Here is a 26,905-nt window from a genome sequence, read left to right on the forward strand (position 1 = left end):
GAGGTTGGCAGTAGGCTTGCCAGGTCCCTCTTCACCACCGGCGGGAGGCTTGTGGGGTGGAGCCTGAGGATGGCCTGGTTTGGGGAAGGGACTTCAATGCCATAGAGTCCAATTGCCAAAGCAGCCATTTTCTCCAGGGGAACTGATCTCTATCAGCTGGAGATCAGTTGTAATAGTGGGAGATCTCCAGCTAGTACCTGGAGGTTGGCAACCCTAGTTGGCAGCCCTACCTCTGCAAGCAGGAGCACACAGGATCTTAACTGGCGGGCTGGAGGCTGAACAATACCGGAGGAAGTGCCAAGTGGTCCTTCAGGTACCCTGACCCCAAACCATTTAGGGACATATAAGTGAGAACCACCACTCTGAATTGTGCCCAGAAACAGATGGCCAGCCATTGTAGATCTCTCGGCACTGGAGTGATATGATCCCTGTATCCAGCCCATGACAATAACCTTTTTGCCTCGTTCTGGACCAATTGAAGTTTCTGAGCAGTTTTCAAAAGCAGTCCCATATGAAGTGCATTACAATGCTGTAATTGTGATTATAGTAGGCTGGAGATCCAGTGGCACCCCTAAGCTGTTTAAGGCCTTAAAATTAATAAATCACACCTTGGACTGAACTTTGTCCAGCCTATTAAAATATGACCTGCTGACTTCTTCTTCTTCTCCTCTCTCTCTCCCTCCCTCTGTCATTACAATAAGACAATTGCTTCCTAGGAGGGTTTCGTGTTCTAACATGTTTCCTGGAGTGACTTCGTTGGTATTAATGAGCTTGTGCTGCTTATTTCTTTATTTTAGGTTGGTGAAGATTCCACTGAGCCTGAAGGTCAAAAGCCAGTCCTTCCCCTTGACAGAAATGTGATTCCACCTGTGTCACAACCATTAGAAGAAGCTATTGTCCGTATTCAGTCCCCAGAGAATACTTTGAATCCAGTGAGAAAGGTACACAATTGTTTTTTTTAAGAGAATACTTCTTCTGTTCTCTATGGCTCCTTTGAAGATTGCTTGTCCCTCTCTGTCTGGTTACAAGAATTAAGATTAAGAATGTGTTTGATACAGATGGTAATACTTCATCCTTTTGTGTGTTTTTTTGTTGTGGCCCGTATCTTTGGAACAAAGTGAGTTGCCCATATGTGGAACCTGTCAGACTCTCATGAACCATTTCTGCATGTCTGATTTTGTTAGTGAGGAAGAGAATGTGTGGGAAAGGCATTTGTAATTAATATTAAGTTTCATGACATATAGAGTGAAGATGCAGTTTAGGCCTCGTGTAAAATGCCCTTTAGAAATTGGGAGTGTGCCTTGTTTAACAAGTTTTTTCAGTGAATTCTCAAAAAAGGCTCTGCCTTTTGCTGAGAGTTCTCTGAAAGGATGGAAAAACTGGACTCCACACCAACTTTCCACCTTGCCCACTCTTCCCTGCTGATGGTTTCCCATCTCTTCCCCTTTCCCAAACTTTATCTTGTGGTAATATGAAAAGGAGAATCAGCAAGAGTAAAGTCTGTGGAGAATAGAAGGCCAGGCTTGAAGTTCTCACTGTGTTCCCAGCGACACAAGAGGAAGCTTTCTGAGTATTTTCAGAAGCTCTTCATTACCACTCACACTGCTAGAACTATTAGTTTTAATTCTTCCTGGCTGGGTGGTTGAGCCAGGAGGACTGTAAACAGCAAATCCCCACAAAGCAGGGATACCGAGCTCCCACACATGCTTGGAATACATTCCAGTGCTTGGGAATGTATGCATCATGTTGAGAACCCCATACTTCAACAAATCTGAAGGCCAGAATGCAAAGAGTTCTTTATATGTAGGCTGTTTCCAAAGGTCTTTCAAGTTTCAGAAGCAGCTTGTCAGGTGGTAGGGAGTTGTGCCCAGAAGAGGCCTTCAAGAAAGTCTTATAGGGTTTCCAGGTCCTCCATGGCCACCAGCAGAGGGTGTGTGTGTGTGTGTGTGTGTGTGTGTGTGTGTGTGTGTGTGTGTGGGTGGGGAGGGATAGAGTTGCCAGCTCCAAGTTGGGAAACTCCTAGAGATTTGCAGGTGGAGCCTGAGGAGGACAGGGTACTACCTCAGTGGCCATTTTCTCCATGGGAACTGATGTCTGGAGATCAGCTGTAATTCCGGGGCATCCCCAGGTCCTACCTGGATGCTGGCATTCCTAAAGTCTTATGGTATACATGGAGATCCTTGCATTGTCCCTTCAATGCAGGACACAGACTTTGCCAGTCAGAGAACTCAGGAAATAAATGTAAAAAGGTGGATATATGTAAGTCATATTTGCATCTAATTATTTTTTAAAGCAAAATACCAATACATTTTTTTGGCATAATTGTTTGTGGCTAATAGAAAAGGTGGATGGATGAAACTAGGCAAGGGCTCAGATATGCCTGCCTTCTTCTGCCCAGTAACCTTAATCAATGAGAACTCATTAAGATCGTTACAGTTATCTTAATGAACAGACTGAAAACCATCATTGCCCCAACAAACCTACATTGACCAAATGGGATTCATTGCATGATGATGTCTCATGGGCAAAACACACCTTATACCATGGTGAGAGCAGACAAAGACCTCTTGGTCCTCACTGAGAAAGCATTTGATTACATCGAATAGCCATACCTCTGGTATCTGCTCTCCAGAAGAATTTTGCACTGCGATTTTCAGGGCTGCTGAGGCCCATGATCAGTGTCCTCATGAACTAAAATCAATACACATCATTTACTCTGATCCCTTCCATTGCCAAAGAGATAGTAGACAGGGTTATCCTTCCCTTCGTTGCTGTATGCCCTGTCTTAGCCATAAGAACATAAGAAAGGCCATGCTGGATCAGACCAAGGTCCATCAAGTATAGCACTCTGTTCACACAGAGGCCAACCAGGTGTCTCTAGGAAGCCCACAAACAAGACGACAGCAGCATCCTGCCTGTGTTCCAAAGCACCTAAGATAATAGGCATGCTCATCTGATCCTTGAGAGAATAGGTATGCATCATGACTAGTATCCATTTTTACTAGTAGCCATAAGGACCCCTCTCCTCCATGTACATGTCCACTCCACTCTTAAAGCCTTCCAAGTTGGCTGCCATCACCACATCCTGGGGCAGAGAGTTCCACAATTCCACTGTTTTTTCTTTGAAAAATGTGTAACTATAAATAATAATAGTAATAAATAGCTTTTTCTGGCCTATCAAGACGTGGCTTCACTTTGGAAACTAATTGTGCCTTCACTTTCTGATCTACATAAACTTTACCTACCAACAGCTTTTCAATCAGCTCCACAGAGTGTGCAAAAATAATCCTCTGATAACTGTAAGTCGCCCGTGTGCCCTACTGCTCTTCTTGTGAACCTCAAGAAGAGCCATAGTGCATATGACGCGTCTCGTCTAGGATCCCTTTTTTAATTTCAGATTATTCTACTTGGTCTTGTAAAATAGCACAAACTACTTCCTGACTTTATCTGAGAGGGGGGATAAATAACGTTGAAACATTCTGAACTCAATAGACCTGTGATTAAAGAAGGTTTGGCAGTTCCAAACCTGGACCTGTATTTTGCAACAGCTCAGCTGCCGTTATTAGCCAGATGCTTGCATCTCTCCTCAGAGCATCGGTAGACGCCAACAGGAAAGCAAGCTGCCCAACACTGGATATCCTGATCTGGAATTATCATATGGATATTCCTAAATACCTATTCAAGCACCTCCTCATTAAAGGTACTCAACTCACTTGGGACCATTGGAGAAAAAACAATAACATGGGTCTTGGCTTGTTTCGTTTGATACCTGTTGAGCACCATCCAGCATTTAATACTTGGAAGAATACTAAAGAGCTTTCCTCCGTAGAAACAGCAGTGCATCCTATGATAGACTTACTGGCTACCGAAACTCCTTTTTCTGTGAGAAGCTTTTAAAGATCGTGGAGCCTTCATTGCTTCCTGTGCAGCAAGAGATGCCAATATGCTGCTGCTGCAATAAACCGCATCAAATAGAATGTGGGATACTAATTATCATTTTTTTCCAATCCTATTTGGAACGTGTGCCCCTGTCTTCCAGAGGTCTTACTTCTACCATCTACTAGGTCATTCTGACCTCACATCTGAAGGAGATGTCTTCTGATATTGGGAATCTAGGAATCTAGAAGAAATATTAGATGAACAAATCCAGCAAGACTTCTAAGCCTCATTCACTGCTTCCTCTATTAGCACAAATGTTCAGGCCTTCCAAGTTAAAGTCCCTAACAGGATGGCACATAATTCAAGTAAAGCACCTCTTAATCCATCCAAACTGTAGTTATTGCTGCTAGAAGAATTGTGGACAAATTCAGATATTATTCTGCCTGTGAGAAAAGTGTCTAATGGTTTGACAGTGCTGAGGACTCATTGTGGGTTTTTGTCCTGAACTCTTTGGTACCAGATCATCACACAAGACATGCTTATCAAATGTTTTGAACATGGCAACTCTGGTTTCCCTCATAAAGAGCTGCTAAAATAATTGTACATTGTGGCAAAATTTTGTATCACCATAAATGGAAAGTTCCTCTTCTATGCTCAGTGGAGCCATTGGGGCTGGACTTTGGGGAGAGGTTTGGAGTGTGGCTCATGGGATCAGCAGGAAGGGCCCAGAAGGAGGCTGTAGTTTTTCATTTGTATACATTATCAGGACCTCTTAGAACATTGTGGCTCAGTGGTAGAGCATCTGCTTGGCATGCAGCAGGTCCCAGGTTCAATCCCCAGCATCTCCAGTTAAAGGAACCAGGCAAGTAGGTGATGTGAAAGATCTCTACCTGAGACCCTGGAGAGCCGCTTCTGGTCTGAGTAGACAATACTGATTTTGATGGACCAAGGGTCTGATTCTGTATAAGGCAGCTTCATGCGTTCGTGTGTTCATTTAGTCTACAGTAACCTCACTGCAACTCTGTCCATTTCCCCCATCTTACCAAATTTTACCAAGATTTAACCAGGTGCTTCCTTATTAAACAAGCTGAAGCACAACCTTTTTACACCTTAAAGGTGGTTTCGTTAGAATGATCTGATACAAAAGTTGCTGGATAGGATTGGGGCGATGTGTAAGAAACAAATGTCCTTATAAAACGAACTGTATTTGATTGGCAAGGACAAGCACATTGAGAATAGGAGGTACGCAAATATCTCCCTACAAGAATATTCTTAGAAGTTATAGAAGGTAGGAAATCCAGCTGAGAATGATAATGTACTGGCTGCTTGATTCCTACCCTACATATGATTATTAGCTGATAATCACATTCCCAAGATAAGACTGTTATGCTGCATTATCAGGCACCACTGTCTCCTCTCCCCTGCCTTACCTTGTAGAGCTAGTGTCAGCGTAGCCTTGAGAGATAGTCTTTTTCAATTTTAAGAAATAAATAATTATTTGTGCATTTGGAAGCCATGTTATGAAATTATCGCCGAAGAACGCAAATGCCCATTTGGTCCGGATCAAATAGACTCTCTTGCCCCCATTGTTTTATCATGTCCACAAAATAAACATATCCCTCCTAAAGACACTTTCTGAGAAGTGGATACTGCGTTATCTGCTGTCAAGTAGACGGGTCAATTGTGTGAGAGATGTGGCAACTTTTCTCTTTATAGTGTCAGGGGGAAATTAAATTTCATCCCCCCCTTGTAAAAGTGTGAAATGATAGATGAATTGCCAATGGCTGTTAAACCTAGGGGAAGGAAGGAAGCCATTTTTGTCTCTGTATGTTTACCCTGTATCTTTTTCTTCATTTCAGTCTTTTTCGATATTTTTCTTACCTTCTTATAGTGTATGTTCTTCGAAAACTTCATCGTAAAAAGTTAAAAGGGGTGTGTCCAGTAGTTTGGATTCAGGTACTCAGATGTAAATTCAAAAGAGCTGCTGAAATAGTGTTAGACACTCATTTATTTTTGGCTACTGTGTGATAGCCCGAAGGTGGCTGTCAGAAGGACACTCTGCTTTTCTGTCCTTATCCAATAGAGGGCAATACAGCCAAGCTACTGCTTGCTTCCTTTTTTAAAAATCTGGCTAGAATGATCCTGTGCAGGAGCATTGTGATGCACAAAGGCCACAAAAGGACGGCTGTGGCATTTGTGTAACCTTACTTTACATTGCAATTACAATAGCAGTGAACTTGGAGAAGCTTTAAGAACATAAGAACATAACATAAGAAAGGCCATGCTGGATCAGACCAAGGTCCAGCAGTCTGTTCACACAGTGGCCAACCAGGTGCCTCTAGGAAGCCCACAAAAAAGACGACTGCAGCAGCACCATCCTGCCTGTGTTCTACAGCACCTAAGATAATAGGCATGCTCCTCTGATCCTGGAGAGAACAGGTATGCATCATGACTAGTATCCATTTTTACTAGTAGCCATGAATAGCCCTCTCCTCCATGAACATGTCCACTCCCCTCTTAAAGCCTTCCAAGTTGGCAGCCATCATTTGCATTTACCCAAGAACAAAATGTACAGGAAGTTCAATGAATATTACTCTGGGCTAAGATGGTGGGTGCCCTGACCTGGATGGTCCAGGCTAGCCCAATCTCATCAAATCTCATGAAGCTAAGCAGCGATTGGTCCTGGTTAATATTTGGAGGAGAGACTACCGAGGAAGTCCAGGATTACTGCGCAGAGGCAGGCAATGGCAAACCACCTCTGAACATCTCTTGCCTTGAAAATCCCACCATAAGTTGAAGGCAGCAGGAAAAGAGGAAGACCCAACAAGAGATGGATTGACTCAATAAAGGAAGCCACTGTCCTCAGTTTGCAAGACCTGAGCAAGGCTGTTAAAGATAGGACATTTTGGAGGACATTGATTCATAGGGTCGCCACGAGTCGGAAGCGACTTGACGGCACTTACAGTGAGGGAAAAAAGTATTTGATCCCCTGCTGAATTTGCCCGTTTGCCCTCTGACGAAGAAATGACCAGTCCATAATTTCAATGGTAGGTCTTTTGTAGTTGTGAGAGACAGAATAACAACAGGAAAACCCCCAGAAACCCAGAAGACAAAAGTCAGAGATTGATGTGCATTATAATGAGTGAAATAAGTATTTGATCCCTTTGCAAAAGATGACTTAGTAATTGGTGGCAAAACCCTTCTTGGCAATTACAGAGGTCAGACGTTTCTTGTAGGTGGCCACCAGGTTTGCACACATCTCAGGAGGTATTTTGTCCCACTCCTCTTTGCAGATCCTCTCCAAGTCAGTAAGATTTCGAGGCTGATGTGTAGCTACTCGAACCTTCAGCTCCCTTCACGGATTTTCGGTGGGATTAAGGTCTGGAGACTGGCTAGGCCACTCCAGGACCTTAATGTGCTTCTTCTTGAGCCACTCCTTTGTTGCCTTGGCCGTGTGTTTTGGGTCATTGTCATGCTGGAATACCCATCCTCGACCCATTTTCAATGCCCTGGCTGAGGGAAGGAGGTGCTCACCCAAGATTTGACGATACATGGTCCCGTCCATCGTCCCTTCGATGCGGTGAAGGTGTCCTGTCCCCTTAGCAGAAAAACACCCCCAAAGCATAATATGTCCCCCTCCATGTTTGACGGTGGGGATGGTGTTCTTGGGGTCATAGGCAGCATTCCTCCTCCTCCAAACACGGCGAGTTGAGTTGATGGCAAAGAGCTCGATTTTGGTCTCATCTGACCACAACACTTTCACCCAGTTCTCCTCTGGGTCATTCAGATGTGCATTGGCAAACTGCAGACGGGCCTGTACATGTGCTGTCTTGAGCAAGGGGACCTTGCGGGCTCTGCAAGATCTCAGTCCTTCACGGTGTAGTGTGTTACCAACTGTTTTCATGGTGACTATGGTCCCAGCTGCCCTGAGATCATTGACAAGTTCCCCCCGTGTAGTTCTGGGCTGCTTCATCACTGTTCTCATGACCATTGCAACTCCACTAGATGAGATCTTGCATGGAGCCCCAGACCGAGGGAGGTTGACAGTTAGGGTTAGGGTTAGGGTTGTCACCTTCTCACCAAGCTGCTTGGCAATAGTCTTGTAGCCCAGTCCAGCCTTGTGCAGGTCTACAATCTTGACCCTGACATCCTTGGACAGCTCTTTGGTCTTGGTCATGGTGGCTAGTTTGGAATCTGATGGATTGATTACTTCTGTCGACAGCAGAACCCTAATCTGGCTGGTTGATAGGGGATCAAATACTTATTTCACTCATTATAATGCACATCAATTTCTGACTTTTGTCTTCTGGGTTTCTGGGGGTTTTCCTGTTGTTATTCTGTCTCTCACAGCTTCAATAAACCTACCATTAAAATTATGGACTGGTCATTTCTTCGTCAGAGGGTAAACGGGCAAATTTAGCAGGGGATCAAATACTTTTTCCCCTCACTGTAACACACACACCATAAGTCAGCTGTGACTTGATGACACTTTCCACCACCAAGCTTATGGGTGGTATGCAAAATATAGGAGCCAGGTGTATATTTATTGCAAAACAACAAACAACCCAGCAGAGTGCATGAAGGCTCTTAGGGATCTGAGGGATGGGCTCCATGCATTTGCTGTGGTGATAGGCAAACAACTTCATGTTTGTAGGGAACTGGATGCGCCAAAAAAGCCCAAGGTCACCACTACATGGCCCTGCACATTTTGTTTTCAGATGCTTCATGTTTCTGCATGCAATTTGTTATGTAAATAATACATCGCTGTAATAAATACATACTGTTTTCAGGCTAGGGAAATCTCTTACACTTTTGCTAAGTTGTTTTGTTTTCATAGCTTTTATTAAAACCACTAATCGAAATAACTGCAACAGAAGCAAGAAAACCCATCAACAGATGTGAAACGTAGTATTCCACCCCCTATGCTAAAGTCAGAAATATTCACTCTGTAATTGGACAGGCAGCTTATAAAAATATAAAAATTCAATAGGGCAAAAAGCTCACATTCGGTAAGCATCAGCTTCTCCAGAAACTTTCCGGAGAAGCTGATGCTTACCGAGTGTGAGCTTTTTGCCCTATTGAATTTTTATATTCTTCTTGTGCAACAGAATGGGAACATTCTAATCACTGTGAGTCTCGCGACATTGAAGTACATAACTCATGTTAATTGGGTCAGCAAGCTGATGAAGAATTCGAAACGCGTTCTTTCGGTGGACCCTTCCAGGATTTTGGTCGCTTTCTTCGTGATTATACATTCATAAGTCTTTGGGCTGCTTTGAAAATTGTATCTTTTCGTTACATGTTATAGCCTTTTGGTTACATTGAAGTATATTAGAAGTATATAGCCCCTTGAGTGTTCAGAGGTGCTGTCTTAAGCCCTGTGAGGCTGCTGTTTTAAGCCCTGCGAGGCAAATTGTGTGATGTTAACACTCTTACCTTACTTTGGTTTGTTAGTGGTTTTTTGAATGATTTAATTTGAATAAACTAACCCTTGGTTTTGTTATGAATTGAATATTGAGCCACGTGCTGCCTTCTTACTTAGCTTTCACTATTTTCAGCATAGGTTCTTTTACTTCATAACTTCCAGGTACTAGCTGGAGATCTCCTGCTATTACAACTGATCTCTAGGCAATAGAGATGAGTTCACCTGGAGAAAATTGCTGCTTTGGCAATTGGACTCTATGGCATTGAAGTCCCTCCCTTCCCCAAACCCCGCCCTTTTCAGGCTCCACCCCAAAAGCCTCCCACTGGTGGCAAAGAGGGACCTGGCAACCCTATATTGAGACTAGACTACTGTAGTGCACTGTACACTGGTCTCCTCTCAAAATCAATTCAGGAACTCCAATTGGTGTAGAATTCCATGCCTTGGCTATGGAATCTAGATGGAGCATGCATAGTACTCCCATACTGCAGGCTAGGGTTGCCAACCTGCAGGTACTAGCTGGAGATCTCCTGCTATTACAACTGTTCTCCTGCCGATAGAGATCAGTTCACCTGGAGAAAATGGCCACTTTGGCAATTGGACTCTATGGCATTGAAATTCCTCCCCTCCCCAAACCCCGTTCTCCTCAGGCTCCACCCCAAAAACCTCCCGCCAGTGGCAAAGAGGAACCTGGCAATCCTACTGCAGGCACTTCACTGGGCCATCAGTTCCCAGGCTCAATTCAAGGTATTAGCTAACCCATACAAAGCTCTTCATGGCCTTGGACTCTCATATCTGCGAGACCACCTCTCCCCCTATGCTCCGCTACAACAGTTTTGCTCATCGGAGTAGGGTCTTCTGCAGGTGTCAACTTGCAAATGAGCAAAAAAAACAACAGCCCATATATGCCTTCTCCTCTGTGGCTCTCACCTTGTGGAATGGCCTGCCTGTGGAGGTCAGGAAGGCTTCCACTCTCCTGGCTTTCCACAGACTATGCAAAACTGAACTATTCAAGGGGGCTTTTCTATGCAGGCAATAGAGTTAGCACTATACTAAATGTTTCACAAAGTTACTTGGATCAATTATTAGGGACTGTGGTCTATACTAGTATGTATAGGTTGCTGAAACAAGGATCCTACTATGGAATTTTGCATCATTTAATGTGTCATGTCAGTACTTATGCTTTGCTTCAGTTTTGTTTTTAGACTTCTGGTTGGTTCTACAACCCTAGTTCCTATTGCATCATTCACTGAATGTCCCATCCTGTTGATTGTATTGACTCACTCTGTGTAATCTGCGTTGAGTCCAAGTGAGAAAGATGGACTATAAATAACGTAAATAAATAAATAAAATAACATTAAGTTTAGATGTTTTCTGCATTCTCTGTTCTACCCCCTTTAGTTAATTTTGGTATCAGAACTGATACATTCTTTGGAAGAACTGTTATAACTGATCACATCTAAATAAATACATGTACATTATCTTAGTTGAATATATGTTCAATTTTTTGGGAAAGAAACTGATGAATACTGATTTAGATTAATGGACCTTATATTGTAGTACTATATACAACATTCTGAATGATCTAATTCTGTCCTGGGGGTCCTTCTTCTAACCTTTCCAAAATAGATCATATATCTGAAGATGCCAAGGACTGAACATGAAGCTTAAATGTAAAGCTTGTGCTCTACCTCTGACTTCTCCGTTCCGTTTACTTTTTCAGTTTATTGTGCAGTTTATTGTGCAGAATCTGAATTTTTGTGCAGTTTATTGTGCAGTTTATTGTGCAGTTTATTGTGCAGAATCTGAATTTTTCTCAGCAGACTGGGGCTTGGATCCAATGGAAATCTCCGTGGACACAAGGGATTCCCTACTCCCACGGTAGCCAAAAAGGCTGCCCTCATGCTGCTCCTGGACAAAAGGAGACTGACCTCCCAGGAACAGCATGGGTGGAGGGAGAGTCAGTGAAAATCACCCCCCTTCCACCTGCAGAAATCCTCCACTGGATCCAACCCTGGGAAAACAGAGAGAAACTAACGATGAGATAATTACATGCTGGCAAGCCCTAGGCCTGTGGGACAGAAGAAGAAGAGGAGTTGGTTTTTATATGCCAATTTTCTCTTCCTTTTAAGGAGAATCAAAACCGATTTACAATCTCCTTCCCTTCCTCTCCCCACAACAGACACCTTGTGAGGTAGGTGAGGCTGAGAGAGCTCAAAGAGAACTGTGACTAGCCCAAGGTCACCCAGCTGGCTTCATGTGGAGGAGCAGGGAAACCCACCCGATCCACCAGATTAGAGTCTGCCACTCATATGGAGGAGTGGGGAATCAAACCCAGTTCTCCAGATTAGAGTCCACCTCTCTTAACCACTACACTGGCTCTTGAAGCTGTGTTGGCATGTTAATAGGATTGTGTGGAATAAAAAAATTACACTCGCAGCCCACTGAACTTCCTACGGAGACAGTTTCAATCTCCAGCCGAAACTGCTCTCATGTTTTAGGGAATCTTAAATTTGACCATGAGGACTAGCAGCCAGCTATTTTGTAAAATGAGAAGTGAGATTTACAGCATTCTTGAACATCATGATTTTTGTTTCACAGTTGTGAGCATCCAAACTTCTAGCCTCCCTAAATAACATAGTTAATCTTGGAGCCTTAGGATCAAATCCTAAATTGTGCTGTGCTGCTAACTGTATGCTTAAGAAGATGGAGGCATGTTGCATCAGAGTAACGTCAGGTTTCCATCCACTGAAACGCAGCCCTCTACCTGGCTGTAATGTGGAGACCCCACCTTCCAGAATTGCTTCTTAGATAGTGCAGAGTGGATAGCGCTTTCATAGAGCTGCTGAGAATGTGGTCTTATGGAGCCAGTGTGGTGTAGTGGTTAAGAACGGTGGTTTGGAGTGGTGGACTCTGATCTGAAGAACCTGGTTCAACTCCCCGCTCCTCCACATGAAGCCAGCTGGGTGACCTTGGGCCAGTCACAGCTCTCTTAGAGCTCTTTCAGCCTCACCTACCTCACAGGGTGTCTGTTGTTGGGAGGGGAAGGGAAGGAGATTGTGGGCCCGTTTGATTCTTCCTTAAGCGGTAGAGAAAGTCGGCATATAAAAACCAACTCTTCTTCTCCTCCTCCTCCTCCTTTTCCTCTACACATGTTATCTCACCGCTTGTGTGTTCCTAGCACCTTGCAGATTAGCCAAGTTTATTCCTTTGACCTGAAAAGGATGATAAATAATACATGATGCTGCTCCTTCTACTGCCTGGGTTTCCCCCCCCTTTCTCCACAAACCATCTCCATTTCCTTGGGATGAAATCCTAAAGAAAATGGAGCGAATGCTACTCTCCCCCTCCCTCCCCCCAGGAATGGAAGGGCTTTGGGGCAGCTGCACTATTGCTGGGCAAGCCCAGCAAAAAGGTGGGCTGCGCTCTGAGTTACCTCCTCCTGTGAACTGCCTTTGAGTCGGTGCATTTGTTTAACCTTGCAGCATAATGAGCTGGGGGGGGGGGAGGGATTGCTCCACTTCAGAGCCTCTGCCTTACTTTGCAGCCATTTGCGCTCTCTCGGTCATTTCTTTCCAGTTTCTTTCCAAAGAATGGGTGTAGTCGTAACAAATCCTAAGCCATGACTTTAATCAAGGTAGGCGTTTGCATCTCTGCTTTCCTCTGGGGTTTGTAATGCATGCCGGCAGGGGGCCTTTTAAAAAGAGGGGCGACGTTTGTCGCTCTGATTCATTTATTATTCCGTTGTCATTATTGAAAGTAGAGCTTTATATGTTTTACCGCCTTGAAGGGCAGCCTGGCATGCAGAAATGTCACACATCTCTGTGCCAGGAATAGCTTGAGATTCACACCAACTAGTTTCACCCGCTCAATTGCTGCTGATCAGGCTGCAGTTAAAAGCACAGGGGCAGGATCAGCAAAGGAAGGGGCAGTCTCAGGCGTTATCATTTAAATATTTTTAAATAAAGGTGACAAAAAGGGGTGCAAAACGATCTGTGATGCCGGGAACATCATTCCTAGATTGCTGCTGCAACTAAGGGCCACACCAGGCATGGAGGTGGGAGATCTGCGAATACAACTCTGTAGATCCCCCTCTCCTTCTCCCTCTCTCCCTCCCTCTCTCTCCCTTAAAAGCAGCATTAGGTTGGAAGAGGAGGCTGATCTGGATCAGAGCCATGATGCAGTTTCACTAACCCTTCTTCCCTACCTCAAGCCATTTTGACATTACAGATACCCCCCAGGAGAGTGCTGTTTGCCCCACGGGGAAAACCTTCCAGGCTCCCTTGTAGCTACCTTATGGACTGCTTCAGTTTGAATATTTTAATAAATGAGTAGATACCTATTCAGCATTTGTTCCTCCCATGGGGACAATAGCAGCTGGGGGAGGGGTTGCTTTGGGAGAGCAGTGCAGGGGGAAAGGGCAAACCAGGGTCCCAATCTAAGTTGCCCCCCAACACTCTTTTTAAGCTGTTCATGGACCTTCCATTCCCATTTTTTGGTTTGGCCCTTTTAATAAACTGCATTCTGTGTTTTGTGCAGAAGGGATGTGTGCCTTTCCTAGAAGGCGCTGGAAGAACACAGGGATGGATAAAGAAGTAAAAACGAAAGGGCAAAAGCAAGCTGGCTGAAAACGTTTATAATGGTTCATATACTTGCAGCAGTAAATGTTTAAATATCACATTCAAAAGGTCTTCTTATATCATCAGTCACTGTGCAAGCATGTATATAATGAATGTTTTCTGAGTTCCAAGAATAGAATCTTAAAGCAATCACACTTTTTAGGCAGCTCTGATCTGCTATATAAAAAAAAACCCATCTAGCAGCACACAAATCACTGCAGGAGAAGAGATTTCCCTCCACCTGCTAATGGCAAAGGGAATTATTGTTTGAGAGAGAGAATTAATAGGGTCTTAATGAACCTTGCTTGCAGTGTATTGTTCGCCACTTTTGACAGAAGCTCTTTGGATCAGAGCATAAAATACGTCAGCTTCTTACTCTGCACTTTGATATAGACATGTATATTTTTGTACTGAATGATCATGATGTTTCCTCATCAGACAGATAACCACAGAATTAAGTTTTGTCTCCAGGGAGAAACATATGGCAGTTTGATGGCCTTTCCCCCCTTCCCCCCCCTAAAATTAATGTTTTATACTGACAAGATGCAGTCTATTATGCTCCCTTCATACCCTTCCTGTAACTGGAACATGAATAAGGAGAAATAGATGCATGCTTCTCTGTAGAATTGAATCTTTTTAAAGGTATTTGTTTCAAATACATCGAGTGATCCTGCAAAACCCTGCTGTTCAGAGTTATAAATCATAGAATCATAGAGTTGGAAGGGGCCACCAGGGTCATCTAGTCCAATCCCCTGCACAATGCAGGAATTTCACAGCTACCTCCCCCCCACACCCCCAGTGACCCCTATTCCATGCCCAGAAGATGGCCTAGATGGCCTCCCTCTCATGATCTACCTAAGGTCATAGAATCAGCATTGCTGACAGATGGCCATCTAGTCTCTGCTTAAAAGCCTCCAGGGAAGGAGCACCTATCACCTCCCGAGGAAGCCTGTTCCACTGAGGAACCGCTCTAACTGTTATAAAATTCTTCCTAATTTCTAGATGGAAGCTCTTTTGATTTAATTTTAACCCGTTGGCTCTGGTCCGACCTTCTAGGGCAACAGAAAACAGCTCGGCACCCTCCTCTATGTGACAGCCCTTCAAGTACTTGAAGATGGTTATCATATCCCCTCTCAGTCTTCTCCTCTTCAGGCTAAACATACCCAGCTCTTTCAACCTTTCCTCATAGGACTTGCTCTCCGGACCCCTCACCATCCTGAGGCAACAAGTGTTCTGTTGAGTCCTTTGCAGCAAGATCAGACCAGTTTCTGTAAACGGCTCAGTTAAAATAAAGTACTGGTATGGCCTGGATGGCCCAGGCTAGCCTGATCTCATCAGATCTCAGAAGCTAAGCAGGGTCAGCCCTGGTTAGTATTTGGATGGGAGACCACCAAGGAATACCAGGGTTGCTGTGCAGAGGCAGGCAATGGCAAACCACCTCTGTTAGTCTCTTGCCATGAAAACCCCCAAAAGGGGTCGCCATTAGTCAGCTGCGACTTGAAGGCACTTTACACACACACACACATACTAATATGAGAAGCTGGATCTATGGCTACTACTCCAAACTTTGCTGTTGGTGATGCTTTGGCTTTTTGGAACCTAGACAGTCAAGAAATGTGGGATTCAGCCATAGTGAGAAAAGGTCTCTCTACATTGAGCTGAGAAGCATTCTCCTCTACTGCCCACCTGTTGTGAAGGAGCAGGCCTTCCTAATGTACCATATGGAAGATGAAGGTTCAAAGACCTTGAAGCTGGGGTTGACAAGTTCACAAGGTTGGAAGAGACGACAAGGGCCATCCAGTCCAACCCCTGCCAGGCAGGATCCCACAATCAAAGCACTCCCAACAGATGGCCATCCAGCCTCTGCTTAAAGACCTCCAAAGATGGGGACTCCACCACCCGCCGAGGCAGCACATTCCACCGTCGAACAGCCCTCACCGTCAAAAGGTTCTTCCTAATGTTTAGGTGGAATCACTTTTCTATTAGTTTAAATCCATTACTCCATGTCCTAGTCTCTGGAGCAACAGAGAACAAGCTAGTTCCCTCATCAACATGACATCCCTTCAAATATTTAAACATGGCTATCATGTCACCCCTTAACCTTCTCTTCTCCAGACTAAACAAACCCAGCTCCTTAAGTCTCTCCTCATAGGGCATGGATTCCAGACCTTTGACCATTCTGGTCACCCTCCTCTGGACATGCTCCAACTTGTGAACATCCTTCTTAAATTGTGGAGCCCAAAACTGGACACAGTATTCCAAGTGAGGTCTGACCAATGCAGAATACAGTGGTAGTATTGCTTCCTTTGATCTAGACACAATACTCCTATTGATGCAGCCCAGAATTGCATTGGCCTTCTTAGCCGCCATATCACACTGTTGACTCATGTTCAGTTTGTGGTCCACTAAGACTCCCAGATCTCTTTCACATGTACTGTTGTCAAGCCAACTATCTCCCATCCTGTACCTGTGCCTTATGTTCTTTCTATCTAGGTAAAGTACTTTACACTTCTCCCTATAAAATCCATTTTATTGCTTATGGCCCAGTTTTCCAGTCTATCAAGGTCATTCTGAACTCTGACCCTGTCCTCTGGGATATTAACTACCCGTCCCAACTTGGTGTCATCTGCAAATTTGATTAACATATCCTCTATTCCATCATCTGAGTCATTTATAAAAATATTAAATAGTACTGGTCCCAGGACAGACCCCATGTAGCACCCCACTGGTCACTCCTCTCCAGGATGAAGTTGTGCCATTAATGAGCACTCTTTGGGTTCAGTTGGTCAACCAATTACCAATCCACCTAACAGTAGCAGTGTCCAGCCCACATTTTACTAGCTTTGTTTCAAGAAGATCACGGGGGACTTCATCAAAGGCTTTACTGAAATCATAGGTTGACTTTGCACGTTATGAAAAGTATTCAGAAAATGTGGGTGCCGTGTTTTTGGGTGGCCTTCCGAATATAGATCTGTGGAATGGGTGAAATGCAATTGGGAAAGGCTTGCATGACCATGAGGGTAAACCTTGTAGTTCCTTGCTATGTAGATTTAACTGGATGCTTCAGAATTAGGTACTACACTGCTACATATGAGTAACTGTAATGAGAAAACAATTCTGTTATTTTCCTTCCCTCCTTTCCCCACTCTTCTGAAAAATTTCTAAAGTGATGTGCAGCCACCTAAAAAATCATAAGGGCATAAAAAGGGCATAAAAATGAAATCACACAATATTACAAGCACAACTGAACTATGAAGGCCTCAAAGAAAGTACCTTTCCATGTACGCTGAACTACACATTATCTTCTTTTTCAGCATTCAGGTTCACTGAGCATTGTGGGCTTATCAAATGCTTTAGACATGGAGTTGTCTTCAACAAGGGCATCCAGGTCATCTGATCTACAGACACAAGAGGTCTCTGCTGTAATATCTGGCCAGTCCCAAAGTATGCCACATGTCACTGATGTGCAGTTGGAATCCGCACCAAGTTTCAGCCTGGCCTTGGACAGAACTACAAATCACTCGAGCTCTGAGACTACAGACCACTTTGCAACAGGTGCCATGCCCCTGGGGAGTGCAGTGTGCAAGGTAAGAGCTGTAGAAGAAGAGTTGGTTTTTATATGCCGATTTTCTCTACCACTTAAGGAAGAATCAAACCGGCTTACAATCACCTTCCCTTCCCCTCCCCACAACAGACACCCTGCGAGAGTGTGACTAGCCCAAGGTCACCCAGCTGGCTTCATGTGTAGGAGCGGGGAAACAAATCCAGTTCACCAGATTAGCCTCCACCGCTCATGGAGGAGTGGGGAATCGAACCCGGCTCTCCAGATCAGAGTCCACCTCTCCAAACCACCGCTCTTAACCACTAGACCACACTAGCAGGACATTTGTTTAAATGGTCACCCGTAGTGATGTGAAATGGCACAGTTCAGCTCTCCAGTAATGGTCTTCCGCACATCCCACATGACGTTGATTATCCTTTGGTGCAATGTCCTATGCAGAATAAATGCCCTTATGGATTGTAGCCCATAGCATTTAGATTGGAAGTTACTCATGCTGCTGATCTGGCTTCTTTTACACACATATAAGGCTGTCTACTTGCTTTCCTGCATGCAAGTGCTACCCCTTGGTATCAAATGGAGGCAAACAGCGAGGTGTTGCCTTTGCAAAAACAGCAGCCTGCATGTAGAGAACCACACAGCTGGTTCCATGTGCCTAAAGGAACGTTGAACTTGTGTTTCTTGAATGGACAGCATTTGTGCCACGTATGACCCTCTTAAGAAACTGCAGGCTAGGGTTCTAAAGCTCTTTACAATATTTCATTTTAGTCTCATGATGGGTAGCCGGGTGTTAGTCTGTCTGTAGCAGCAGTAAAGAGCAAGTATCCAGTAGCACCTTAAAGACTAACAAAATTTCTGGCAGGGTATGAGCTTTCATGAGCTACAGCTCAAGTAGCTTTTTTCTACATTTTAGTCTGTGATTCAAAGGGCAAATAGGCAAAAGTCCCATGGAGCATGCCTAAAGCACATCACTATGTATGTGGGGCTCTCTGAGTCAGGGCAAACATCTTCAAAAATGTCATTGTGCTCTTCTGTAATGATTATGTTGTCAAAATGGAAATTAAAAAGCAATTTGTGCATTTCAGTGTCATTTTTTCCCCTAGCTTGAAAATGAAGAATTTGGCCCTGTGAATTACCCTCGTGGAAATGACTCTGCTGCGGTTGAGGCAAAAGACAGTAATGAGTTAGCTCTTTCTATGGAAAATATTCTGGAAGAGCCTATTAATCTTTCGGTGAAGAAGACTCAGCTGTGTGTCTCTCCGCACATCTGTATCACCAACTCTTCCTGCATACAGCCCTCTAATCCACAGCAACCAAGACATGTTGAGGGTACCAGGTTTTTCTTCATCTTCCTTGGGCTTTCTAGATAATCACAGTTGTGTCTGTTTCAGGATCACTGCAGATATAATTCATTCTACTTCTGACATCCATCATAAGATGGATTCTGAACTGATCTTTGATTTCCAAAGAGCTTGCCCCTAGTCATTATGGAGCTACTTGCTGATGAAAAAATGGGATAGAAATTTTGGGAATGACTGCTAGGTTTTATTGGATAGCAATCCTCTTAGCAGAGATCTAGAGCTTTCATTTAGTTTCAAATGAGCCTAACGATTCATGTTGAGAATCTGGGGCACTTCGACCCTCACTAATTTGATAATAGATTGATCCAAAGTTGGGGGTGGGGGATGGGACTAATTTCACTAATGTACCAAAGAAGAAAATGCAGTAGAGGGAAAAAGATGGTGATCACCAAAACTTTATAGAGCGCTTTTCACCAAGTATCCATCAATTCATCGTCATGCCTTAATTCTTTTACACAAAATGATCTCAGGATCCCCAGCAACGGGCTCCTTTTCACAATGCAAAGAAAGGGCTTGTTGTAATATCTCAATGTGAACTTTCTTTAATATTCTTCTGGCATTGTTTTAACACTATAGGTGTATAACTTGTTCAGCACCAAGATGGATTATGTATGTAAATACTAAGAACTGGAAGGGCACAGTTTTATTTCAAGGACATGCAATTAACATAGCTTGCATATTGCTTTCAAGCACTGTTCTTCTGCCAAATAATCATTTGTGGGCATCTTTGTAGGCTTAAATCTCTCCTAGTGGGTCTTAAAAATGCTCGGATTGGACATGCTGTTTTGCAGGATCCAAGTTTAATATCAAGACATTGAATCAGGCTGAAAATTTACAAACCCACTTTTTTTTCAAAGTAGCTTGAAAATGTGAGTGGAGGGGTTTGGCTTCTGAGATTTACTGTATCTTGGTATGAATAGGATCACTGGTATTTTATTCATTTTCTCCTCTTCCAGATTGCCATAACTGTGAAGAGGGACTTTTTGAAATGGAAATTAAGAGTAACCAGAACAACAGGTAATCAAAATACCTAACAATTAAGGCATAGCCTGTTTATCGTTTATAGAGTTTCTTTTTGCTTACAAAGAAAAATAAATTGCATATTGCAAATTTTCTCTGTTCCACTGAAGTCTCCCACATCACATCTTCTACTGTTCCCAAGGTTCCCTGTGAACCTTGGAGCAGTTTTGTGCAATGTAGTGGAAAAGAGGAGGTGAGAAAGATCTAAGAAAGATCTATTCTCTGAGCAGAGTTCTGTTCAAGCTCCTTTGGATCCAACCCAAGGCCTACTATTTAGACAACGTGTTTTCTGACTGTTCCAAATGTTTTACACCCATCAGCTCACACTCATAACAAGTCTGGAAGGTAGACTGATGTTATTGTCACCATATGACAGATGAATAACTGAAACTGAGATAATTGAGTTCATTGCCTAAGGCAATAAACTGATTGCTGATCAGCCACATTGTGACAGAATTAAGATGTGAAATGAGGATGCCATCTCAGAGCCCATGCTCCTAACCAACATACTAGTTCTCAAACAAGTAACGGAGAGCCAGTTGAACAAGAGAAGTAATTATAGTAGAGGACATGAAACTTAGGCCAATACTAATCCTTGACCACTTTCAATGTTTCTTAGTACTCTGAGTTTCAGCATGCTTTAACAAATGTATTAGAAGTATCTGAAATTGGTCTCAGTTTTACTGAAATGTGAAATAATATATGTATTTTAAAAGGTACAATAAGTCTTGTGTTGCTGTCTGCAGAGCATTTGCTATGAAAGTTACTTTGTAAAGTAATTCATTTTTGTAACAAAACATAGGCTGTGCATTAATATTTACATCTTACAGATTAGGAAATCTGAAACACAGTAATTCTGAAAGCAGTTTCCTTGATTCAGGCTTACAATAACTGGGTTATCATGGTTTAGTAATTGCCAGTATGTGTTAGTTGTTGACAAGGATATAGCAATCAGTAATTAACTTAACAATTAAATATACGGTTGGATCCTGCAAGCCTTTTCATTCTATCTTACTCTCCTTACTACAGGCCCTCTCCTAAATGGATTTTTCCCCCCCATGCAGGTCCCATGGTCCCTAATGTAGACATTAGTGGTCAAAGGGGACCCCTCCTTCCTTTTTCACTGGATATGCTTGGTTGCTCCAACCCGTAGTTTCAGAACTTTATGAATATGGCACTTGAATTAAATTGCCCTGATATCTCCAGAGCAATTTTCATGAATGTGTGCCATGCATACTTTGTTTATTCTAAAAACATTGAATACCCAGGCTTGCTTCTGTGGTGCCCTTGTATGATAGAGATCATGCATGCATCTGTCTAACATATGACTGGCACTCTCAACTATGGGGATGTGAGAATTGAACTTAGGCTCACCTTTCCTGTCCTCATGGTAAAGCTGGCTGGCAAAAAATCTTAGATGAGAAATTGTCATTGTTGGTCTTCTCGCAGAATATGTTATTAGATCTTGAGAAAACTGAAACTTTCACCAAAATTAAAAAGCGCATTAAAGAGCTTGATTATAATCCACTACTTTTCGTGCTCGCCGTGTTTGTTCATCCCAGTTCTTCGGAATACCACCACCACGTGGTTTGCCTGCTTATACATATTATTTGACAACTCCTCGTCTTTCTAGAGGCTTTTGTTTAGCTAGACTGAATGCTAACCCCTCTATGGTTTTGCAGGGCAGAATTGTGAATATACCATATCCAGACAGGACTTGTCCTTGCTTTTCTGGCTCTATCGATTCACTAGCTCATGCCCTTTTGGAATGCTGCTTTTACGAGGAATTTCGATCACATTATATCTCCCCCCTTTTAACATACAAATCTAATTTCTCTGAGTCTGACATAATGCCTTTTCTACTAAGCGATAGGGATCCCAAGGCTACATTATCAGTGGCAAGATTTGTTTCAGTCCTTATATCCCTCAAACACTAGATATATGCTGCTCAAGATCAATGGATCAAGGAGCTTCTAAGGGATAAAAGGAAAAGGTAAAGCTGGCAGTAATGGGGAGTCCTAGGATGTGGGATGGTATAGTATAGCCCAATCTTGTCAGATCTCAGAAGCTAAGCTGGGTTGGTACTCGGAAGGGAGACCTTCAAGGAAGACTCTGCAGAGGAAGGCAATGGCAAACCACCTCTGCTTAATCACTTGCCTTGAAAACGCTACCAGGGGTCGCTATAAATCGGCTGCAACTTGATGGCACTTTGCACACACACAATGGGGAGTCAGTATGAGGAAATCCTTATACGTAGCAACATGCAATGATCTGTTGGTTAGGACCGGAGCTTCTAAATGCTAAAGTATCAAACTCCGTACTTGATATGTCAAATGGATTAACAAAATCCTATTAGATCGTTTTGACTAGCTGTATAAAAAGACAAGCTGCCCTGTCAAATTATATGTTGATAATAAAGGTAAAATGAAGAGATAATACTTAATATTCAGTCCGATTGCTTTTAGAGCTTGTGCCAAAGAGGTGAAGGTCCCTTACGTGTGCCTGGAGCGGCTGAAGATACGTACATCAGAATCTGGAGAGCTTCCAGTATTCAAACTGCAGCCACAGAAGAATGAACATGATGGGACTTTCCTGTTGATAATTGAATGCGGTACTCAGTCATCAAGGATGGCTATTAAGGTAAACACAACTGGTTTGATAACTGTCTGCCTTCCTTCTACCTACACAAATCTGAAATTAAATGTGATGATCTTGATCACTGGATTTGGCTCTGGTAGTACAACACCTACACAGTGTTCTTTAGTCACATCAGTTCTATAGGACACCAGCATGGTGTAGTGGTTAAGAGCAGTGGTTTTGAGTGGTGGAGTCTGATCTGGAGAACCGGGTTTGATTCCCCACTCCTCCATGTGAGCGGCAGAGGCTACTCTGGTGAACTGGGTTTGTTTCCCCACTCCTACACATGAAGCCAGCTGGGTGACCTTGGGCAAGTCATGCTCTCTCAGCCCCACCTACCTCACAGGGTGTCTGTTTCGGGGAGGGGGAGGGAAAGGTGATTGTAAGCCGGTTTGATTCTGCTTTAAGTGGTAGAGAAAGTAGGCATATAAAAACCAAGGGACTTGCCTTTGCCTATAGGTGGAGCTTTGTTATTCAGTAACACATTGCTTTCTTTCAGTCCAAGCTCCATATAGCATGCAAATCAAGATGTTTCTAAACGATGATTAATGCAAAACTGAGAATCCAGTGTGCCAGATATGATGGAAAAATTACTTTCCATCACATCTGGCACACTGGGGAGGGCCCAGAAGGACCCACTGTCATTCAGTCTGCCCAGCAATGTTCAAGTTGCAAAATCAATTATTTTTAAGAATGACTGATGCAGTCATTGCTGAATCATTGATTCAATAATAATCTGTAATGTAACTGGGGACAATATGAGTTATACTGAACATCTCCATATTATTGCTGTTTTTATTATTATCTTTATTGTCCTGTTGGATGCTTTTTAAATAGGTTTTTTTAAAAAAGGTTGTATTATCAATCTTTTATTTATAATATTTTAATCTTACATGAGATACCATGTGTGCCATTCTAATGTCAGAAAGATGGGATGTAAATCTTCTAGAAAATAACATTGGCAGCATTTTCTCACTGTAATTAAGCTTCTGCATTCTGATAGGTGTTTTTAAAATTTGAATTTTACTTTTCTTTGAAGGCCAATCAAGGAAATCTACCTAATGCCAAGGTCAATCAAGGTAATCCACCTAATGCCAAGGCAAGTCAAGGAAATCCACCTAATAAAGGACTAAATGCCAAGCCTGAGAAGACAGAGGGCCGAAGAATCCTTTCAAGCCAACCAGCAGAGCAAGTGTTGCCTTCTTCTGAGGATCATCGGCTCAGTAACAGTCTGAAGAAAGCTATGGTTCCCCAGGAAGACAGCCCTATTGAGAACGAGGACTTCTGTGCTGTTTGCCTGAATGGGGGAGAGCTGCTGTGCTGTGATTACTGCCCAAAGGTGTATCACCTCTCGTGCCACGTTCCTGCCTTGCTCAGCTTTCCTGTGTGAGTGCAAGCAGAACAGGCAACATCTGCTCCTTTTAATGCATGTATACAAACAATATCTAGGACTTCCACAACCCACTTTTTTGGCATCAACTGTGACTTCCTGCAGGCAGCTTTGATGCCTTGGTTTGGGTGCTTGTGTTAAATGGATTATTTTGGAGCTTCTTCACAACTTCATTGCCTTTCCATTTCATTTTCTGTGCATTTCCCCTGAGGTTTCTCCTTTGGTCCAATGTTTCCACCCCAAATGCATTGGAGGCATGTTTGATTCCTTTCTGGAACATCTGTCCCAATTGAAATTATCCTACCCACCATGCTGCCCTTTGGGGTGGCTTTATTTTAAAAAAATTGCACTCTAACATGGCAGAGTGATGTATCTCTGCTGCGCATGTGTGTGTGTGTTAAGTGCTGTCAAGTCGCTTCCAACTCATGGTGACCCTATGAATCAATGTCCTCCAAAACATCCTATCTTTAGCAGCCTTGCTCAGGTCTTGCAAATAGAGGGCTGCGGCTTCCTTTATAGAGTCAATCCATCTCTTGTTGGGTCTTCCTCTTTTCCTGCTTTCCTCAACTTTTCCTAGCATGATTGTCTTTTCCAGTGACTCTTGCCTTCTCATAATGTGACCAAAGTACAATAGCCTCAGTTTAGTCATTTTAGCTTCTAGGGTTGGTTCTGTGCATACTTGTTTGAAAATGGCAAATCAGCAAAGTTGTTTTAAAGCAGTCTAACACATAACGACAAGCCTTTGGGAGTTCAGGGAGTCTCCTGGGAGAGAAAAGGCGTATTTGCATTTGTTTTCCATCTGGGGTGAGGATGCACTAAGGAAGATAATACCACTGCAAGCTTGACTGTTTCAAGTGAATCACTGAGCAGACGGCCAGCCATGGAATAATAGTAATCAATCGACTCTGAAAGTGGTGGGTAGCCCTGTTGGTCTGCCAAGAGCAGTAGAAAAAGAGCAAGAGACTAGTAGAATCTTAAAGACCAACCAAATTTCTGGGAGGGTATGAGCTTTCATGAGCTACAGCTCACTTCTTTAGGAGAGTTAGGCAGAAGCAGGGGAAGGATCTAGGAAGTTTGAGGTGACATAAATATGGGACTGCAGGGCCTGTTCTAATCATTCAAAGAGTATTATTGAATCTTTCAAAGAGTATTATTGATTCATCAATCAGACTTAGAAAGATGGAATCCTAATTATCAAATAGATGCTGCCGTGGACTCTAGCTGCATTCATGAGGCACACTAAGCTGCAGTTTCCTGTGACAGGCACAAATATTCCCAGTTAAAAGTCCTTTAGGATCTACAGTCTATGTAATCTTCCAGCCTAGTGGGCTTTCGACTTGTGGTTGCCAGTACAGCAGAATCTTCCTGATGCTTGTCAAAGCTTTTGGTGTTTGGTGTTTTCCTTCAGGCATTCAATCATCTATAGCAACAAACTGCTCTTGTGTTTCGTTTCTGTGTTTCAGAGGGGAATGGGTGTGTACACTTTGCCGCAATGTTGAGAAGCCAGAAGTAGAATATGACTGTGAAAACACACGCTGCAGCAACACACTAATGCGTGCAAGACCACCTTATGGCCTTGATGACTATGACCAGAAGGTAAGTCTACATATCAGCATAGGAATATGGACAAGCAATGACAAAGCCTTTTTCTCTCTCCAGTGATATATGCTACCTGTTCAGTACACGTACATGTGCCAGGAATCACTCCATGGAATAAAAAGGCAAACTACACATCTGTGGTGAACATGTGCGATTTAGGGTTAATTCACACAGCCATGTTTGGAAAGTATACAGTACTTTGGCTTGTTCAACTAATCTTGTGACTTTTTCCTCAGATTTTGAGATCATGACTTCCTGCATGCAGGAATACCTTTAGAAATGCATGGAATCACAATACAAAACACAGTCAAGTCCAAACTAGCTACTGCCCCACAATTTTGGCTGGATTAGTTAGAATATGGAGTAGGAAAACTGAGAAATGAATTACCTGTGCAAAAACTCTTAAATTACACCAAATCTGCATTGACACAGCTGATTTTTTAAAAATAATAAATTGTCAACGTATGTTTTACAGAAGTGTGAGAAACTGGTACTTTCACTGTTCTGCAATAGCCTGAGCCTGCCATTCCATGAACCAGTCAGCCCCCTAGTAAGTATTACACCACATCAAAAAACCATTCTGGAAATTTTCGTTTTGGTCTCCTCTCTCTTTTTCTTATCCTAGTCCACACTGTATTTCTGTGAAATAATCCTCTTGACTTGGCAGGCACTAGTTTGCCTCTTTCAGTGAAATGGCTGGTATGTATTGTGACATAAAATAGTCCAGTCTCAGGGTTGAGAGTGAAGATGTATTTCTCCAGTGAGTTTGTTCACACAGGTTGAGAAGGAATTCTCACATGGTCATGCAAGTGATTGCAGAGGGTGGACCTTTTGCCTGATCCAGAATGTTCTTTCATAGGAGCAATCGCACATCTTTAGTTGCATGACTTTAATCATAAATAGAGTGGCCCCTTCAGTGCTTTCCTATGCCCTTTCAGTCTCCCTTTCTTTTTTTATTAATAAAAATGGACAGTCAACAGTAAATATATACATAAACTAAAAACAAATAGTCACATAATCACATAAAGATAATTCACAGTGGGTAGCCGTGTTAGTCTGTTTGCAGTAGTCAAAAAGGGCAAGAGTCCAGTAGCACCTTAAAGACTAACAAAAATATTTTCTGGTAGGGTATGAGCTTTCGTGAGCCACAGCTCACTTCTTCAGATACAGCTAGAGTGTGAATCGATGGATTCACACTCTAGCTGTATCTGAAGAAGTGAGCTGTGGCTCTCGAAAGCTCATACCCTACCAGAAAATATTTTTGTTAGTCTTTAAGGTGCTACTGGACTCTTGCCCTTTTTGACTACTATAATCACATAAAGTCACATAAAATACTTTACAACCCTGCATCCATAGCCCCTTTTCGCTTAACCAAAACTGTGGGCTCTTTCGCACATATAATAAATATTATGCCAAATA

The 26,905-nt window shown here is 43.0% G+C and overlaps 1 protein-coding gene across 1 annotated transcript in view; it reads left to right on the forward strand.

The window, feature by feature from the left end:
* The window catches only part of TRIM66 (tripartite motif containing 66), a 57,363-nt gene that overhangs the window by 27,322 nt on the left and 3,136 nt on the right, over positions 1 to 26,905 (forward strand). The window contains exons 10-17 of the mRNA XM_056850705.1: positions 798 to 941; positions 17,235 to 17,507; positions 18,583 to 18,808; positions 19,797 to 19,857; positions 22,326 to 22,500; positions 23,537 to 23,883; positions 25,351 to 25,483; positions 25,962 to 26,036. Of these exons, the coding sequence (XP_056706683.1) occupies positions 798 to 941; positions 17,235 to 17,507; positions 18,583 to 18,808; positions 19,797 to 19,857; positions 22,326 to 22,500; positions 23,537 to 23,883; positions 25,351 to 25,483; positions 25,962 to 26,036 (1,434 nt within the window). The remainder of the gene's footprint in view (positions 1 to 797; positions 942 to 17,234; positions 17,508 to 18,582; positions 18,809 to 19,796; positions 19,858 to 22,325; positions 22,501 to 23,536; positions 23,884 to 25,350; positions 25,484 to 25,961; positions 26,037 to 26,905) is intronic.

The sequence above is a fragment of the Euleptes europaea genome, chromosome 6 (assembly GCF_029931775.1).
Source record: "Euleptes europaea isolate rEulEur1 chromosome 6, rEulEur1.hap1, whole genome shotgun sequence".
Taxonomy (NCBI): Eukaryota; Metazoa; Chordata; class Lepidosauria; order Squamata; family Sphaerodactylidae; genus Euleptes; species Euleptes europaea.